The sequence below is a fragment of the Delphinapterus leucas genome, chromosome 10 (genome assembly GCF_059928025.1).
Source record: "Delphinapterus leucas isolate spDelLeu-1000000601 "Yukka" chromosome 10, BTC_Dleu_Yukka2, whole genome shotgun sequence".
In the NCBI taxonomy this organism is placed as follows: Eukaryota; Metazoa; Chordata; class Mammalia; order Artiodactyla; family Monodontidae; genus Delphinapterus; species Delphinapterus leucas.
This window is the reverse complement of record NC_143138.1, coordinates 65,765,727-65,785,630: the sequence shown is the minus strand read 5'-3', so window position 1 is coordinate 65,785,630 and position 19,904 is coordinate 65,765,727. Positions and strand designations below refer to the sequence as shown.

Below are 19,904 nucleotides of genomic sequence, written 5' to 3'. Positions count from 1 at the left end.
AGAGGTGCTTTTTGGTGATAATGTTATTTTAGATAGCACAGTCACACTGACAGAACACTAAATCACATGGAATTATGCAGCAATAAAATTATTTCCTTGCCAGATCTTCAATCCACATTCCTCCAAAGACAAAGTCTTTCTCTGAGTTGAAACTGGTATTTAGTGCTCCGTAACAGTCACTGATTTCCCTGACAGAGGGATACTGGCCCTAGACTGAGATCACTGTTTTGTTAGAATTTAATAGCATTCTTTTGTTTTCATTATACTTACTGGTACAGTTAGTTACCTTCTGGTTATGGCAGGTAATATTGGTAAGTAACTAATTGTATGTTTTGTGTATAAATGATTGTAGCAGTATTACATGTCTGGTAATAGATCTCGTTTATTGAGTACCTGTTATGTGACATATACTTTCCTTAGATTTTTCTCCTTTAGTCATAAAAGTTGATGAGCTAGAAACTATTTATTAAACCCTTTTTTGCATATGAAGAAACTGAGTCTCAGAGAGGTAAAGTGATGTGCTTGGTTAGTCAGAGTAGTAGTTGTGCTGTTCCATGAGATAACCTGTGAGGCCGTCTCAGCCTTTTAGCCTTGATAATCCTGTTAATATCAACACCTGGAGGAAGGTGGCATCACGTGGCTTTACACCTGACATAGTAGAGCCATCAAGGCAGGTGACAGTCTTGTGGGTGCGGCTGGGAGAATAGGCACCATGATTTAGATACCTGTTTTTGCGTAAATTATAGAATGTATTTTCAAAACAATGCTGCCTCAGAAAACTTGGCAACTGTGCTGTATATGTGGAGATGCAAAGCTGAATGGCCAAAGGAAAGCATTTGTTTCAGACAGCCCTTAGGTTTCTGCTTGAATGTGGGGAATAGTCTGATGTGGGGACTTCTACCATCTACCATGTAGTCACCAACTAAGATAAGCATAGTTTTTTTTCCCCCCACAAATGTAGAAGCCATCTTTTCTCGTTGTGTATTCCCTGCAGGAACAGCTTTCTCAAGTCCTCGATGCCATGTTTGAAAGGACAGTCAAAGTTGATGAGCATGTCATTGACCAAGGAGATGATGGGGACAACTTTTATGTCATTGAACGGTAGGAGATGGAGTTTTGCAGTTGCACGGCTGTACTTAATAAGATCCATAATTCAGGGCAAGTGCTTTACCCTATGCTTTGTTCAGCCTAGACAGGACTTAGGGCCACGTAAACAAGCTTCTCAAAGCTTGCCCCTCTCTGTCCACAGCCTGCCTTTCTCTATCTACTGCTGCCCTGAGTCCTCAGTACAACCCATACTTGGGTTGCCACTATCTACAATTAGGTGAAATGTGCAAGCTATGCTTTATAAACATGTTATTTGCAAGTGTTCAAGTGAATTGATTTTGTAAAGAATAACCGTAACACTTTATTGTCATCTGGATCATTCAATCCTAGCCTAATTTTACACATGAGTATACTGCCTCAACCTCCATACCTCTGGCCCCTTCTGGCTCTGTTCCAGGTATAAATCATGTTGGGAGACATGAAATATTTGGGTTTGACCTGTTCGCCCTGGTGTGTCCTAACCTCTTGAGCTATTAGTATCACCTGGAGGACTCCTTCTGACCCCTCCTCAGTCCTGAAAGGAACACCCTCACCAGAGTTTAAGATCAATAAGATGTTGCCTCACCCAATATCTTCCATTAATTATTTTTCATTTTTTCTTTTGAAGTAATTTCAGAGTTATAGAAACGTTACACAAATAGTACAAAAAATTCTTATAAACCTGGGTTCCCCAGATTTATGTTTTACCACATTAGCTTTATTGTTTGAAAGTAAGTTGCAGGTATAAGCCCTTTTACCTCTGAATACTTAAGTGTATATTTCCTAAAAATAGAATATTCTCTTACATAAGCAGAGATCAATCGTAAAAATTAGATATTAACATTTTATACAGTACTCTCATCTACTCTGCAGACCTTATTCATTTTTTTCCAATTGCTTTCCTGATTTTTAAGATTTTTAAGGGTCTTTTCATTTTGATCAAGTAGCTGTACTAGATTCAGCTGGTCCCCTGTCTCGTCGAGCCTTTTGCTCGTTCAGGAAAGTGTTCAAGAATGTACTACTTGGACTTCCCTGGTGGCGCAGTGGTTAAGAATCCACCCGCAAATGCAGGGGACACAGGTTCGAGCCCTGGTCCAGGAAGATCCCACATGCCGCGGAGCACCTAAGCCCGACTTAGCACCACAACTACTGAGCCTGCGCTGTAGAGCCCGCGAGCCACAACTACTGAGCCCACGCACCACAACTACTGAAGCCCGCGCGCCTAGAGCCTGTGCTCTGCAACAACAGAAGCCACCGCAATGAGAAGCCTGCGCACCTCAACGAAGAGTAGTTCCTGCTCACCGCAACTAGAGAAAGCCCACATGCAGCAAAGAAGACCCAATGCAGCCAAAAATAAATAAGTAATTAATTAATTTAAAAAAAAATAAACGTTAAAAAAAAAAGAACGTACTCCTTGGGTAACCTTTTGGCCCTTGATACTTTGACAGATGATTACAGTTAGGGTTAGGAAAGAAATGTTTTATTTAAAGAGTAAAGATGATACAAATAATGTCTTCTTAAAGACTGTTTTATCTATTATACTCATGCTTCCTTCATAGAATTCTGTAAGTAGTGACAGAATAATTTTTTTAAGTTATATCACCACTTCCAACAGCCACCTTTCCCCCTTGCTCTGCCGTGTGCTCCCTCACCAAGACAGGAATCCCAGTAGGTACCTGCAGTCTGGGAAATAAGCATTTACCTGCACATATCCATAGCTTATAGGTTGAAATGCCTGTCTACAAAGGGAATGATTTGTTATTACACATGTAAATGAGAGATATTATCTTTTGCATGCACTGAAAGTGGTTGTTAATAAATTATTAAAAAGATATTGTTCCTGACCTCAAAAAACTCATTTTCTAGTTGGAGAGACTAGAAATAGATAACTCTTTATTTATTTAACATAATTAAATAGATAATTATTACATAATTTGATGGTAACAACAGTGAGAAAAATATGTCCCATTATTTGGAAGAGGACCGAAGTGAGAGAGGTTAGGAAAGACTCTGTTTTGTGGCTTCCTGAAATTATTTGTGTTGTTCCCAAAATTAAGTTGCTAGTGTCTCCTGGAAGAGAGACTAAAAACATGTAAGTGAATTTACCCTGAGTTCCATTTATTCCACTCATGTCCTTGTTACTTTTACCTTGTCCACCAGGTCAAATACAGTTCAGCTTACCTATTCAGTGGTGAGCTCCCTTGAGAGCAGGGTTGGTACTGTGTACCTGATATTTGAGTGATTGGCTTTATTCTTTGCTTCTTGTGTAACATATGATACCTAATGATTTTTATCAGACAAGTGGAGGCTCTTTGTAGGAAACTTAGGGAAAAAAAAAAAAAACCAGGAAAGAAAGTAATTTAGCCCTAATTTCATCCCCAGAGTATATTCTTCCTTTCTTTTTTTTTTTCCTATGCTTTACTGTTAGGTCAGATCCATTACCCCAAATTTGATTCAGATATTGAGACTGATCATACCACACACACAGCTAAGAGGGTATGCAAAGATTTATCACTCACATAATGAGGCTTTTAAGGGAGAACAGGCCAGGTTCCCAAGAGGTCCAAAAATGACTTAAGACAGCGGGGAGGGGTGACTGGCTTGGCATTTCACGGTGGTTAGAGGGTGGGGCTGAGGTCAGAGTACTCTTATATATGAGCAGGCTCTAGTTTTGTTTGAATATCCCATCAGTGCCAAATAAGGGAGCACCCAGGCTTTCTTCTCAGCTTTCCCAGATGTGAGACAGAAGAGGAAGAAGGATTGGGAGTGGTAGGGCTTCAAAGCTGTTAACAAACATGTAAAATGTAGTCAACTCTTTATTACATTTATATGTATACTTTTTATGTTAGGTCATATACATTGACTTGATTTTTAAAATCTATTTGAAGTAGTTTGCCATGGGATACAATATTATTCTATGTCATGATTTATATTGACTGCATAATATGAATATAGACATATATTTGACCTATCCCCTTTTGTTAGCAGATTAAATTGTGGTTTTTGGTTTTTATTCTTATAAATATAACCTGGTGAGCATCCCTGCAGTTAAATATTTTCCAATATCTTTGATTATCTCCTTCAGAGTGCCTAGAAATGGAATTGCTATGTCAAAGGGTCTCTTTAAGGAATTTGTTATGTTGTTAATTATCTTTCAGAAACTTTAAAACATTTACATTTGCTTCAGTGGTGTATTGAGAGTGCCTATTTCTCCAAATGTTTGTCCATTCTGAATATTTTTCTTTAGTAGTCATTAACAATCAATAGATAGAGAATTGTATCATTTTTTTTCTTTATTTTAATCAGTTCTACATCCTAGTTTTCAACAGACTACAAAAGAAAACCCATACAATCATTTCGATACCTGCAGGAAAAGCATTTGACAAAATTCAACACCTTTCCATGATAAAAACTCTCAGCAAGCTAGGAATAGAAGGGACTTTTCTCCAACCTGATTAAAGGCATTTATAAAAGAAAAAACCTATAGCTAACCTCATACTTAATGGTGAAAGATTGAATGTTTTCCCTTTAAGATGGAGAACCAGACAAGCAAAGCATGTCTCCTCTCACCACTTCACTGCAGTATTATACTGTAGGTCCTAACCAACGCAATAAAGCAAAGAAAAAAGAAGGAAAAGAAAAAGATGGAGTGAGGGGAGAAGGACTGACGGGAGGGAAGAAGGGCATACAGATTGGAAAGGAAGAAATAAAGCTGCTTTGTCTTTGTTTGCAGATGACATGATCCTCTAGAAAATGCCAAGTTCACTCATTAAAATTAATAAATGAGTTTAGCAAGGTCACAGAATACAAAGTCGAAATGCAAAAATCTATTATATTTGTATATACTAGCAAAAATCTGTTGGAATTCCCCAATAACAACCACCTTCTATTCATGTACACCTGCCCATTATAAGTAAAATTGTTTCTTGTTATATTTCCAGGGGAACCTATGATATTTTAGTAACAAAAGATAATCAGACCCGCTCTGTTGGTCAGTATGACAACCATGGCAGTTTTGGAGAGCTAGCTCTGATGTACAACACCCCGAGAGCTGCTACCATTGTCGCCACTTCAGAAGGCTCCCTTTGGGGACTGGTGAGTTAGAGAAATGGTTCTCCTTGCATAGCATGGTATTAATTCCCCTTACTTCTGAGTCTCTGTCCTTGGGCTGTTGGTTTACACTATATTTTATAGCCAATTATCTGAAAGACATTGTGGAAGGTTTTGTACCAGTGTGTTTTTCCATTTCTCTGAAGTGATTTATCAACAAACCATTTATTCCAAATTACATAGAAAAGACTGGGTCTTGTGACCTTGCAGTGTGTCAGCTCTTACTACATTTTCCATTTATGTTTTTATCATACAAGTAGAGAGAGGGGGGATAACTCTGTACAAGAGACAGCCTAGAAAAATAAGTGTCATTGAAAGCTCTGCCAACCATGTTTTCCATCTCTATCTATCCTAGGACTAACTTTCCTCTGTGTTTGGCCATCTCTTTATTCATTGGTCCATGCCAATGTTCAATAGATTTAGATGACTAGAAAGGCTGATAGCCATATTCTGGGAAATAGAACTTTCCTAGAATGTCTTAGGCACAGTACTGCTATGATCCTATCCTCTATTATACATGACCCATCTTGCTTCCTTCATTATCAAGCCTTCAAAATACATAATTCTCTTCCTTCTTAAACAAAACAATCATCCTCTCGTACAGATTCCAAATTTCACTTTTAAAATGTTCACATCTATGATAATTTGTTTCCATTTACCCTACAAGCAGAATTAAATATATACCTTGGAATTATCAATATATTTCCTCAAATAAAATCACATTTTAAAGACATACTAGAGCACTTTATTGTGCTATACTAATGTAGAATTAAGAATGCCCCTGAGGCAGGACAGGAATAAAGACGAAGACATAGAGAATGGACTTGAGGACACCGGGAGGGGGAAGGGTAAGCTGGGACGAAGTGAGAGAATGGCATGGACTTATATATACTACCAAATGTAAAATAGGTAGCTAGTGGGAAGCAGCTGCATAGCACAGGGAGATCAGCTCAGTGCTTTGTGACCACCTAGAGGGGTGGAATACGGAGGGTGGGAGGGAGACGCAAGAGGGAGGAGATATGGGAATATATGTATATGTACAGCGGATTCACTTTGTTATAAAGCAGAAACTAACACACCATTTTTTTTTTTTTTTTTTTTTTGCGGTATGTGGGCCTCTCACTGTTGTGGCGTCTCCCGTTGCGGAGCACAGGCTCCGGACACACAGGCTCAGCGGCCATGGCGGACCGGGGCACGAACCCGTGTCCCCTGCATCGGCAGGCGGACTCTCAACCACTGCGCCACCAGGGAAGCCCCTAACACACCATTTTAAAGCAATTATACTCCAATAAAGATGTTAAAAAAAAAAAGAATGCCCGTGAGAGAGACTTCCCTGGCGGCCCAGTGGTTAAGACTCCTCGCTTCTAGAACAGGAGACTTAGGTTCAGTCCCTGATCGGGGAACTAGGATCCCACATGTGGTGCGGCCCACAAAAAAAAAAAAAAAAGATTGCCCCTGAGAGATGAGAGATACATTGGTTTAAGAATACATCACACACTTGGGAAGCCAGTGCTTAAAATACTCAAGGTAGATCAATAAATAATGGGGGAAAATAAACTCAGTTTTAAAATACATTAATGCCAACTTCTGGTCCAGGCCAAGATGGAATAGCCCCATTCCTCACTAGTCTTCCCTCTTAAAACTAGAAAACTCTGGATATCTTACTACAAACAAACATAGGAGACCCTGAAAGATGGAAAGGAGAAGGTGGACTGGCTAGGAACTAGGGATTTCAGGAATTAAGGAAGGACATAACAGTGAGTTCGCCAGGTTTTCTTATTAATTCCCATATATCCCAGATAGGGTGCTGGAAAAACCTACAACCCAGATCCACCAACAGGTACACATAAAAACAGCCCCAAGAAAAGTCTGCTCCCTTTAGCCAAAGGACAAGGAAAAGGACAGCTTGGCAGAATAGAAAACCTTTTATGATAATGCCACCCTATTCCTGCCAAATACCAAAGGAAAAACTGCTTCTACCTCCCCACACTGTCACTGGGGCCAGCAGGAAACTGGACTTAACAACCTCATCCAGCAGCAAAGAGGCAAAATGAGGTGATGTGTGGTGTTACTAGTTGGCACTCCACTTCCCCTGCCAGAGTAGTGTCAGTAGAGTCCAGAGGGGAGCTGAACATGCACTCCCACACATACAGGCACCCTATATATATAGACAGGGTGACTGCCTGCAAAAAAAGAAGATAAAATTGGATACAGTTTTACAACATAATACCCAAAATGTCCAGGATACAATAGAAAATCACTTGTTAGACCAAGAACAAAGAAATTCTCAATCTGAATTAGAAAAGGCAATCGAAAGATGTCAATACCGGGCTTCCCTGGTGGCGCAGTGGTTGAGAGTCTGCCTGCCAATGCAGGGGACACGGGTTTGTACCCCGGTCCGGGATGATCCCACATGCCACGGAGCGGCTGGGCCCATGAGCCATGGCCGTTGAGCCTGCGCATCCGGAGCCTGTGCTCCGCAACGGGAGAGGCCACAACAGTGAGAGGCCCGCATACCGCAAAAAAAAAAAAAAGATGTCAATACCAAGATGACACAGATATTGGAATTAGCTGACAACAATTTTAAAGCAGCCATCATAAAAATCCTTCAGCAAGCAATTATGAACACACTAGAAACAAAGGGAAAAAAATAGGAGGTCTCAGTGGAGAAATAGAAGACAGAAAGAAGATCCAAATGGAAATTTTAGAACTGGAAAATACAATAACCAAAATAAAAACTCACTGGATGGGCTCAATAGCAGAATGAATATAAGGGAGGAAAGAATCAGTGAACTTGAAGATAGAACAATAGAAATTACCCAGTCTGAACAACAGAGAGAAAATAGACTGAAATGAACAGAGCCTGTGGACTAATAAGAAAAGGTACAGTATTTGTGTCATCAGAGTCCCAGAAGGAGAGGAGAAAGAATATAGAGCTAAAAAATTATTCAAGGAAATAATAGTTGGAGAATTCCCAAATTTGGTGAAAGATAATAAACCTACAGATTCAAGAAGCTGAGTGAACTTCAAATTAGATAAACCCAAAGAAATCTATGCCAAAACACATCAGAATCAAACTTTAGAAAACTAAAGACAGGAATAAATTTGAAAGCAACTAGAGAGAAACAATGCTTTACCTACAGAGGAAAAACAATTTGAATGACACCAGATTTCCTATCCGTGAAGGCCAGAAGGAAGTAGCACAGCATTTTTCAATTGCTGAAAGAAAAGAACTGTCAACTCAGAATTCTATACCTAGTGAGAATATCCTTCAGGAATGAAGATATTCTCAGATAAAACAAAACTGAGACTTTGTCACCTGCAGAAGTGATAAAAGAAAGAAATTTGGGGCTTCCCTGGTGGCGCAGTGGTTGAGAGTCCGCCTGCCGATGAAGGAGACGCGGGTTCGTGCCCCGGTCCAGGAAGATCCCACATGCCGTGGAGCGGCTGGGCCCGTGAGCCATGGCCACTGAGCCTGTGCATCCAGAGCCTGTGCTCCGCAACAGGAGAGGCCACAACAGTGAGAGGCCCGCGTACCACAAAAAAAAAAAGAAATTTGGAACATCAAGAATGGAGAAAGAATAACAGTAAACATATGGATAGACATAAAAGTCTATCCTCCTCTTGAGTTTTCTAAAATAGGTTAGATGCTTGAAGCAAAATTATAACATTGTCTTACGTGGTTCTTAATGTATATAGAGGAAATATTTAAGACAATTACATTCTAAAGGGGAAGGAAAGGGGCCTAAATGGAAGTTAAACTTCTACACTTTACTCAAACTACTAAAATGTTGACACCAGTAGACCATGATAAGTTACATATATAAATACAATACATAGAGCAACCACTAAAGTAATCTGTACAAAGAGATACACACAAAAGCTCTATAAATCCATTCAGGTAACCTGCAGGAAGGCAAGAAAAGTGAAACAGAAGAACAGGAAACAGGGAAGAACAGAAAACATTGAATTAAATGGTAGACATAAGCCCTAGTATATGAATAATTACTATAAATATAGATGATCTAAATATACCAAGTGAACTTATTTACAAAGCAGAAGTAAAGTCATGAATGTAGAAAACAAACTTATGGTTACCAGGGGATAAGCAGGGGGGAGGGATAAATTGGGAGATTGAGACTGATATATACACATTATGGGAAAAGAATCTCAAAAAAAGAGTGTTTATATGTATAACTGATTCACTTTGCTATACACCTGAAACTAACACAACATTGTAAATCAACTATACTCCAATAAAAAAAATTTTTAAAGCTATTATGCCAAGTTAATTCAATCTAACTAATTAGAGGGCAGGAAGTTCTTTCAATTATTGTATGTGCTGTCTGAGAAACACACTTGAATATAGCTACAGATTTCATTAATTACAGTTCATTATTTTCCAGATTAGTTACTAAACTCGCATCAGAAGGTCAAAGACAGCAATTTTGTCAGCTGCCACTTCTCTCAGTGCTGTATCTTCTGCATTTCTGGAACTCAGACAGAAATTGATTACAAACAAAAACAAATCTCCATAAAAATGAGAAACATAAGTCTTTATGAATATGTTCAAGCCAAATGATTTTGTAAAGTATAAGAATCTTTGTTTTTAAAGACTTCCTTATAATCTTTATTTTCGGACTTCCCTGGTGGCGCAGTGGTTAAGAATCTGCCTGCCAATGCAGGAGACCCAGGTTCAATCCCTGGTCCAGGAAGATCCCACATGCCACAGATCAACTAAGCCCGTGCGCCACAACTACTGAGCCTGTGCTCTAGAGCCTGTGAGCCACAACTACTGAAGCCCGCATGCCCTAGAGCCTGCGTAGTGCAGCTACTGAGCCCATGTGCCGCAACTACTGAAGCCTGTGTGCTGTAGGACCCGTGTGCTGCAACTACTGAAGCCCGCGCACCTAGAGCCTGTGCTACACAACAAGAGAAGCCACTGCGATGAGAAGCCCGCGCACCGCAACGAAGAGTAGTCCCCACTCACTGCAACTAGAGAAGGCCCGCGCACAGCAGCTAAGACCCGATGCAGCCAAAAATAAATAATAATTTTTAAAAAAAGAAAGTAAAAGTATAGTAATATATATACTATGCAGACATTAACCAGAAGAAAGCAGAATTTATATTAATATCAGATAAATAGACTTCACAGCAAAGAAAATTACCAGAGACAAAGAGGAACATTACATAATAATGAAAGAGTTAATCTACCAAGAAGACACAGAAACCCTAAATATGTATATACCAAACAACAGAGCTTCAAAATATGTAAAGCAAAAACTGATAGAACTGAAAGAAGAAATAGAGAAATTCACAGTTATATTTGCAGACTTCAACACCCCTTTCTCAACAATTGATAGGACAGCTAGACAAAAAATTGGGAAGGATACAGTACTTAACATCACCATCGACCAAAAGGATCAAATTGAAATTTATAGGACACTTCACACAACAACAGAGAATACACATTCTTTTCAAGCCCACAAATGTTCACTGAGATAGACTACATGTATCCTGGGATATAAAATAAAACTTAACAAGTTTAAAAGAATTGAAATCAGACAGTGTGTTCTCTAACCACAATGGAATGAAACCAGAAATCAGTAACAGGAAGATAACAGGAAAATCTCCAGACACTTGGAAATCAACCCATTCCTAAATCTAAAAGTCAAAGAGAAAGTCTCAATAGAAATTTATTAAAAATGAACTGTAAAACTGCTTGCCTTGGACTTCCCTGGTGGTGCAGTAGTTAAGAATCCGCCTGCCAATGCAGGGGACACGGGTTCAAGCCCTAGTCTGGGAAGATCCCACATGCCGTGGGGCAACTAAGCCCGTGAGTCACAACTACTGAGGCTGTGCTCTAGAGCCCGCAAACCACAACTACTGAGCCCACGTGCCACAACTGCTGAGCCCACGTGCCACAACTACTGAAGCCCATGCACCTAGAGCCTGTGCTCCACAAGAGAAGCCACTGCAATGAGAAGCCCATGCACCGTAACGAAGAGTAGCCCCTGCTCGCCACAACTAGAGAAAGCCTGCACACAGCAACAAAGACCCAATGCAGCAAAAAATAATAATAATTAATTAAGTTAAAAAAACAACTGCTTGCCTTGTGGTTTGGATATGAGAATTAAGTAGAAGCACATCCGAGAAGCAGTTTCCTCGGTGCCTGGCACAAGGTAGGGTACTACAGAGTGGTGGCACCTGCTTCCCTTGGTTGTGGTGCTGCTCACCACCCTTCCATTTCTGAAACTCCTCTCCTGAGATCCCTGCCCTGCCTTCCGAGTTCCTAGCCTTATCCTTTGCAGTCTTTTCTTCCTCTCCCTGCTATCTTAAGTGAGATTCATCTCGCTGCTGCCTTACGTGACCTATTTAGATGCCCTTTTCTCCTGCATTATTCACCTGCTTTATAGCCCAAACCCTTCCAAAGCTTCAGTACCACCTTCAGGAAAGTGACTCCCAGAGGGTCCTCTATAGCCTGACTTCTTACTTGTGCCTTCCAAGGCCTTTGGAAATGCCTTCTGAGGCTAAATCAGGGAGGACCTGGTGTTGCCACTGAGTTTCTCAAATTGGATTCTATATTCCTTCTCTTACTGGGGGCAGCTGCCACCATGATCACTACACTTAGTCTCTGCTCCCACTCTGTCTTGCTTGCATGAAAGTGAGTAGAAACTCTTTTTTCTTTTAATATTTATTTATTTAGCTGTACCAGGTCTTAGTTGCGGCACGTGGGATCTACATTGTGGCATGTGGGATCTAGTTCCTTGACCAGGGATCGAACCCAGACCCCCTGCGGAGCACGGAGTCTTTTTTTTTTTTTTAATTATAATTTTATTTATTTATTTTTGGCTACATTGGGTCTTCATTGCTGCACCCAGGCTTTCTCTAGTTGTGGCAAGCAGGTGCCACTCTGTTGTGGTGTGTGAGCTTCTCATTGCAGTGGCTTCTCTTGTGGAGCACAGGCTCTAGGTGCGTGGGCTTCAGTAGTTGTGGCATGCGGGCTCAGTAGTTGTGGCTCGCGGGCTCCAGAGCACAGGCTCAGTAGTTGTGGTGCACGGGCTTAGTTGCTCCGCAGCATGGCCTCTCCTGTTGTGGAGCACAGGCTCCAGACGCGCAGACTCAGAGGCCATGGCTCACTGGCCCAGCCGCTCCATGGCATGTGGGATCTTCCCAGACCGGGGCATGAACCCATGTCCCCTGCATCGGCAGGCAGACTCTCAACCACTGCGCCACCAGGGAAGCCCAGCAGGCGGATTCTTAACCACTGTGCCACCAGGGAAGTCCCAGTAGAAACTTTCTGCAGTGAAAGGAAAGGGTAGTATTCTTCTTCTCTTTTGAACTTCAGGGCTACTTGCTTGACTCTGAACACTTGGCTGCCTGAGGGAGCTACCATTTCACAGTAGGAGTTTCCTCTTCACAACTCCATTGGAAGCTCCCTGAAAGCTGGGTTGGTGTCTGGTGCTTTTTTATATCCTCCGCAGTCATTGGAACTGGACTTGCACAGCCTGAGAGCTCTGGGAAGTGCAAAAGCATGCGTAGAAAGGGTTGGAACACAAATAGAGATATCAGTTGTTTTCTCTTTAGCTAGAAATAGCTTATGGCTGCAATTTTAGTAATCTTTGTAACGTTATAGATGGATTTAGAAATACTGTTTTTTGACAATGTCTGTTCAAACATAAGGAAAGGAATTTTATAATTCCCATTGTCTCAGTCTTGATTGTTCTCTTTCCACAGCACTCTTGGCCTAGATTGGTGCAGGAAACATGCAGAAACTGAAGTCTAAAGATAATGGAGTAATATTCCAAAGTATAACAGTAACATTTTAAATGGTACATCTCTAACCTTGGACTTCAAAAAAGTAGTGGCAAGTGATGCAACTGATTAGAGCAACAGAGATTGAATGGCTCTTTTCAAGCAGACAAATGGAAAATAAAATGGGGGAAGAATCTGGCTTAGTACCAGAGAGCAGACATTATTTGTACTTCAGTTTAGGAAGGGAGGGTAGGAGTCTGCCGCCTTTTATACTAGGAGTATAGGGTGCAGTAGGTGACCTCTCCTGTCAGGCAGATGAAGCATGGCATGGGATAGGACCAGGGAGTTCTGTGGCTGATGGAATACGAGCCAGTGAAACCTATTTAGACATCTCAACTCAGTTGTCTTCTATGTGTTTTCTCCACCCAACTCCCACCCCATCATCAAGAATACTAAAATAGCAAACCTACAGCTAAACATGCCCTTAGCCCCTTGCTGTTTTTCATTCTTTCAACCTTTAGGATGTCATTACTGTACTTTAAAAAAAAAAGAAAAAAAAATCTTTCTATTCTTGAGAGCCCAAGGTAGAAGAAAGTTAAAATTAACTTAGGTACAAAAAACTGCCTACTCACGTAGGAGCCTAAGCAATTAACATTCTCCTGGCTGCATGTCCCTCCCCACACACGCATACACATATCTGAGAAGTACCTGACCATAGCTCTGGTTAACTGTCTCTTGAGTATGAATCCGTGACTTGCTGGGGTCAAGATATCTTTCACATGCCTGCCTTCCATTTTGAGTTTCCTACTTTATCTCTCCATTAATTTAAAACCTACCTCTCCTTCAGGTCCCAGACAAATTTATATTTTTGCAACAAAGTTATCCTTGATCACTCCAGGCTATCGTGATCTCTCTCCTCAGAATTCTTGTGGCACTTACTTTGTCCCTGTAGTTCATCTAGCACATTTCATATGCTGTCTTGGACTGTAGTTTTTTATTCCTATAAATTTTGTATTGTCTCCCCATTGAGATTATAAAGTCCTTGAGGGTAAGAACCATCTGATTGTTTTATCTCCCTTTTTTGAAAGTGCATCTTTTCACATTAAACAGTGACTGTGAGCTCACAAATGTTTGATTGGGACGTTTTAAATTTTGTATTCTATTTATGACTGACCCATAGGTGGCACCCATTGAGTACTTGATAGCAGGTGACAACATGTGAGACATCTGTCTGGCTCAGGCTACAGATCTTTTTCTCATAGCAATGACTCAGATTGAAATATCATTAAACACTCAGTTGACCCAGTACCTTCCAGAGACCTCTAATGTTTGCTGTGGCATAGTTAATTAAACCATAGATGCTCCCTTATACAGGCATTTACCAGAATTTTCATATCCTTTCTTATAGGACCGTGTGACGTTTAGAAGAATCATAGTGAAAAATAATGCAAAAAAGAGGAAGATGTTTGAATCATTTATTGAATCTGTGCTGCTTCTTAAATCACTAGAGGTAAAGCCTATTTTAATAAGAGTCTGTTTATGGGGATTTAAGCAAAGCTGTTAAAACGATTCTCGTTAGATTTCTTAAATCATACTATTCTAGCCCATTTCAATGTTGTGTAGATACTATTTGTGACTTTCAATTAAGACGTTTCCTTATAATTTGTATGTTCATTGTTTCAGGTGTCAGAACGAATGAAGATTGTGGATGTAATAGGAGAAAAGGTCTATAAGGATGGAGAGCGCATAATCACTCAGGTGAGTGGGGGCCTTGTGCAGCACCTTTCCCGGAAGCCACCTCCTGAAGGAGTAGTGCATCATTTGTCCTGTCACTTTGGGGAGCTCATGTTGCACTATACGCAGGCACACTTCCTGCAGAGTGTTCTAAAGCCCATTGATGTTCGGCTCACTGACTTATGCACATCTCTTGCCTCCATTCACCTTTCCTTGGCTTCTGGTGTTTGTTCTTTTGGATGTCATTTTCTTTTAACCCTGAGTAAGCTTCCTGCATCACTGTTAAAACCTGGAGAAGGTCGAAAGGTTGTGTACCTTCTCTCTATGTTTGGCACAAAGTCCCTTTTAGCTAATCTAACACAAACCAGTCTTCAGTGACTGACCAGATTTGTAAGGTATCTTTAATGTTTCCTTTGTACCTTTTTGTCATGTTATTTTTGGGTACTGTAAGGATCATCACACTGGAACATTATGATGAGTGCTCTGTAATAATTTTCCTAGTCTACTATGTTTCCATTTTTAATTATATATAAAGAGTATTATAGACTTTTCCGAGTCTAAAACTTCTCTGCCAGTGGTTCTGGCAAGAGCACTGGGAAGGGGAATTCCCTGGCAGTCCAGTGGTTAGGACTCCGCACTTCCACTGCAGGGGGCATGGGTTCTATCCCTGGTCGGGGAACTAAGATCCCACAAGCTGCACGGCGCAGCCAAAAAAATTTTTTTTAATTAAAAAAAAAAGAGCCACTGAGAAGATGTCTGGTTGGTCTGGGTTGGGGAATGTGTCCATACCTGAACCCAGAGCTGGGGCTAGAAGGAAGACTCAGATTGGTCAAGCCTAAATCCCCAGACCACCCCTGGGCCCTGGAGGTGGAGTTGGCCCAACCAGTACCACAGAGATTAATCAGGCTTATCATAAAAGGAGAGAGAGATGCTCCAGAGAAAAAAGGACTAACAAAAAAATGATGTCTACTCTAAGTGGCATCTCTAAATGCCTTTGTTTTCTAGATAGCCCCACTGTTAATAATTCTTTTAATTAGAAATTGGTTTGATTCGGTAAATATTTACTAAGATAGACAAGTAGGACCAGATATAAGTGCTATAATGAGAGGAAAAAGAATGGCACTGAGGACTTCCCTGGTGGCGCAGTGGTTGAGAATCCACCTGCCAATTCAGGGGACACCAGTTCGAGCCCTGGTCTGGGAAGATCCCACATGCCGTGGAGCAGCTAAGCCCATGTGCCACGACCACTGAACCTGTGCTCTAGAGCCCATGAGCCACAACTATTGAGCCCACAAGCCACTACTACTGAAGCCTGTGTGCCTAGAGCCCATGCACCGCAACAAAGAGTAGCCCCAGCTCGCTGCAACTAGAGAAAGCCCGTGTGCGGCAACGAAGACCCAACACAACCATAAGTAAATAAATAAATAATTAAAAAAAAAAAAAAGAGTGGCAGTGAGAATATAGAACAGGATGTATTCTATACGGTTTCATGAAGGAAATGCCCTTTGAGCTAAGCTTAAAGAACAAGTGCAGTTCCAGCAGTTGAGGTCAGGGAAGGATCTTTCAGGGCAAGAGAACAATGTGAGCAAAGGCCTGTGGGTGTAAGCTTTGTTCCAGGGCAGGTATCCTAGTATGGTAAGAATGTAGAGCTGAGTTGCAGAAATGGGACATGCTGACTGGCCACATTTGCTTCTGAAGCTGTGGTGCTTTAATTTACTCCCAAAGGACCTCTACTTAATCCTGAAAAGCCCCAGACCTTCAGGAGGTATGTCAAGAGGTATGAAAAACCACAGTGCTTTCTGGGATGTCTGTGTTCTTGAAGATAGGAGTGCTAGGTGGTGATGCAGAATGGACACAAATTAAGATGATAACCACCTTATTATAGACCCCTTTCGGCAGTGTCTCTAGACCAAGGCTTCTCTAAGTGAGGTCCCAGGACTAGCAGCATTAGCATCATATAGGAATGTTAGAAATTCAAGTGCCTGGGCCCCACCCCAGACCTACTGCAGAAACTATGCTTTATGTTGTTTTGTTTGTTTGGTCAACTTTGTTACCCTATATTTTATATACAGTACAATTACCAAGTTTAAGTATACAATTTGAGAGTTTTATAACCATCCCTATAATCATAGTGTACAGCATTTATGTCATCCCAAAAAGCTCCCTTGTTTGTATTTTAAGTAAATCCCCTCACCCGCTCCCTTGCTCCTGGAAACCGCTGACCTGCTTTCTATCGCTCTAAAATTTCCTTTTCTAGAATTTCATATAAATGAAACCATATAATGTGTAGTTTTTTGTGTCTGACTTGTTTCTCTTAGCATAATGTTTTTGAGATTTATCCATGTTTTTGTATGTATCAGAGGATCATTCCTTTTTATTGCTGTATTGTATTTCTGTATTGCTGTATTGTATTTCATTATACAGATGTACCATAATTCATCTTTCCACTCACCAGTTGAGAGACATTTGGGGTCTTTCCAGTTTTGGGCAATTATGAATAAAGCTGCAATAAGCATTTGCATACAAGTCTTTGTATAGACATATGTTTTTATGGAATTGCTGAGCCATATGGTAAACATAGGTTTAACAAATTGCCAAAATGTTTTTTAAAATGTCTGTACCATTCTGCATTCCCCCAGCAATGTTCAAGAGTTCCAGTTGCTCTGTATCCTCATCAGCACTTAGTATCGAGTCTTTAATGTTAGCCATCCTAGTATGAAGTGGTATCTCATTTTGGTTTTATTTTGCATTTACCTAATGTCTAATGATGGTGAGCATCTTTTCCTGTGATTCCTTGCCATCCATATGTTTTCTTCAGTGAAGTACATCTTTTGCCCTATTTAAAATTCGGTCATTTGGCTTCTTAATATATTGAGTTGTAAGAATTCTTTATGTACTCTGAGAACAAATCCTTTATCAGGCAAATGATTTGCAAATATTTCTCCCAAAATGTGGCTGTGGCCATGGCTTGTCTCTTCATTTTATTAATAATACCTTTTAAAAAGCAAAAGTTTTTAATTTTGACGAGTCCAGTTTGTCATTTTTTTCTCTTGTAATTCACTCTTTTTGTGCCCTATTAAAAAAAAAATGTTTGCACAGTTAGTAAGATTTTCTCCTGTTTTACTCTAGGCAAGCACTGTTCAATAGAAATATTATGTGTCACATACAATTTAAAATATTTTAGTAGCCAAATTAAAAAAAATGAAACAGGTGAACTTAATTTTAATAATATATATTTAGCCTAATATATCTAAAATATTACATTTCAACATCTAAGTGACATAAAAATTTAATAATGAGATATTTTACATTTGGGGGATATTCAGTCTTTAAAATTCAATGTGTATTTTACACTTACAGCACCTATAAATCTATACAAGCCATAGTTCAAGTGCCCAGTAGGCCCATGTGACTAGTGGCTACTGTATTGAGCCATGCAGTTCTAGTTTCATAGTTTTAGATCTTACATTTAGATCTATGATCCATTTTGAATTAATTACATGGTATAAGGTTAGGGTTTTTCATATGGATGTCCAGTTGTTTCAGCACCATTTGTTGAAGAGATTTTCCTATCCCATTGCCTGACACTTGGATTGAAAACCAATTGGCCATATATGTTTGGGTCTATTTCTGGTCTCTTTTTGTTCCATTGATCAATGTCTGTCTCTCTGTTAATAATACTGCACTGTCTTGATTACAGTAGCCTTACAGAGTAAATCTTAAAATCAGATAGTTTAAGCCCTCCAAATTTTTTGTTCTTTTTTTTTTTTAATAAATTTATTTTAGTTATTTATTTTTGGCCGCATTGGGTCTCCGTTGCTGCGCGCCAGCTTTCTCTAGTTGCGGTGAGCGGGGGAGCTACTCTTCGTTGTGGTGCGCAGACTGATGCTCTGTGCAGTTACCAGCCGGGGCATATTCATGGAGACAGATGTGAATACTCCATGTTAGGAAGTGAGAGATGTTTGTCAGTCATAGTTGGACTAACATCCCTGGCAATCAGGATCCTCTCGTTTAGTTCTGAATTTGTTAGCCATTTACTGGTTTGTAGGTTTGGAAAATAAATACCAATTCAAGCTCAGGCAATGTGAAAATGATCTATTTCTGTGTCCCTCTTTAATACATATATATGGCTCTGACCTGACCTCCTCTCCCTCTTTAGGGTGAAAAGGCTGATAGTTTTTACATTATAGAGTCCGGCGAAGTGAGCATCTTGATTAAAAGCAAGGTGAGTTTATGTGTGATGGTGTGAGTTATGTCAGGGGAGATCCAGATGCCAGGTATATGCACAGAAAGTAACTGTTTGCTTTAAAAATGTGGAGTGTGTTTAGTGTTTCAAAACCACCATTATGTGAGATATGTGACTGACAATGACCAATGTTTAAGCCCATTCATTGATAAAGATTTAGTATATTTTTTCTTGTTCCTATTGCCTTTACCTCTGTTACATAATTAATGATATGAGAAATATTGGCCTACAAATCAATAAGAAAAAGGATAAGCACCCTAACAGAAAATGGGGCAATTATATAATAAAAAATACATGTGAGTGTTGAATATGAAAAAGCTTCCTTTTTAGAGTACTAGGAAGGGAGGTCTCTAGGACAGTTATTATTATGGCCATTTGATGGATAGGGAGACCTAGAAAACACAGTGACCTATAGATGGGAAGAGTGATTCTTACCATAAATCCATCATCATCAGATTTCCTGTTTCAATTTTTTTAAGAATAAAGAACTTGTTAAAATACTGAGTTACATATAATACTAAATCAGCCTAGTGTAAAACCTTTTATGGAGTATTTTTTGTAAAAGTTAAGCATGGAGAAAGAAAGAAAAATATGATTACTGCCTATAAGATGGCTTGATTCCTAATTAAAAATATATTTTTTTACTTATAGTTTTTAGACTACTGGTATATGTTTGTACATTTCTCATATTCATTGACACCTACTGATCACAGCATAGTGTTGGGTTTGTAGGTCTAGCAGCACTGTGGCACTGGGTTGGGAAAGGGGGAGTTTGTCAGAAATTCAGTCTTGGGCTCTGCCCCAGACCTACTGAATCAGAATCCGCATTGTATTAAAACCCACAGGGGGCTGGTGTTCACAGTACAGTGTGATAAGTGCTACTCTAGAGAAGGGACTAGGTAGACATGAACACGTCTGCAGTCCCAGAGAATACGACAGAAATTGGAAAGAGAGCATTGGCTTGGAAGGGGCA

The 19,904-nt window shown here is 40.1% G+C and overlaps 1 protein-coding gene across 3 annotated transcripts in view; it reads left to right on the top strand.

Moving 5' to 3' along the window:
* The window catches only part of PRKAR2A (protein kinase cAMP-dependent type II regulatory subunit alpha), an 80,460-nt gene that overhangs the window by 54,050 nt on the left and 6,506 nt on the right, over positions 1-19,904 (top strand). For all 3 annotated transcript variants that reach the window (XM_022573221.2, XM_089919273.1, XM_089919276.1), the window contains 5 exons: positions 995-1,101; positions 5,028-5,181; positions 14,360-14,461; positions 14,635-14,709; positions 18,845-18,910. In XM_022573221.2, coding sequence (XP_022428929.1) covers positions 995-1,101; positions 5,028-5,181; positions 14,360-14,461; positions 14,635-14,709; positions 18,845-18,910 — 504 coding nt within the window. The remainder of the gene's footprint in view (positions 1-994; positions 1,102-5,027; positions 5,182-14,359; positions 14,462-14,634; positions 14,710-18,844; positions 18,911-19,904) is intronic.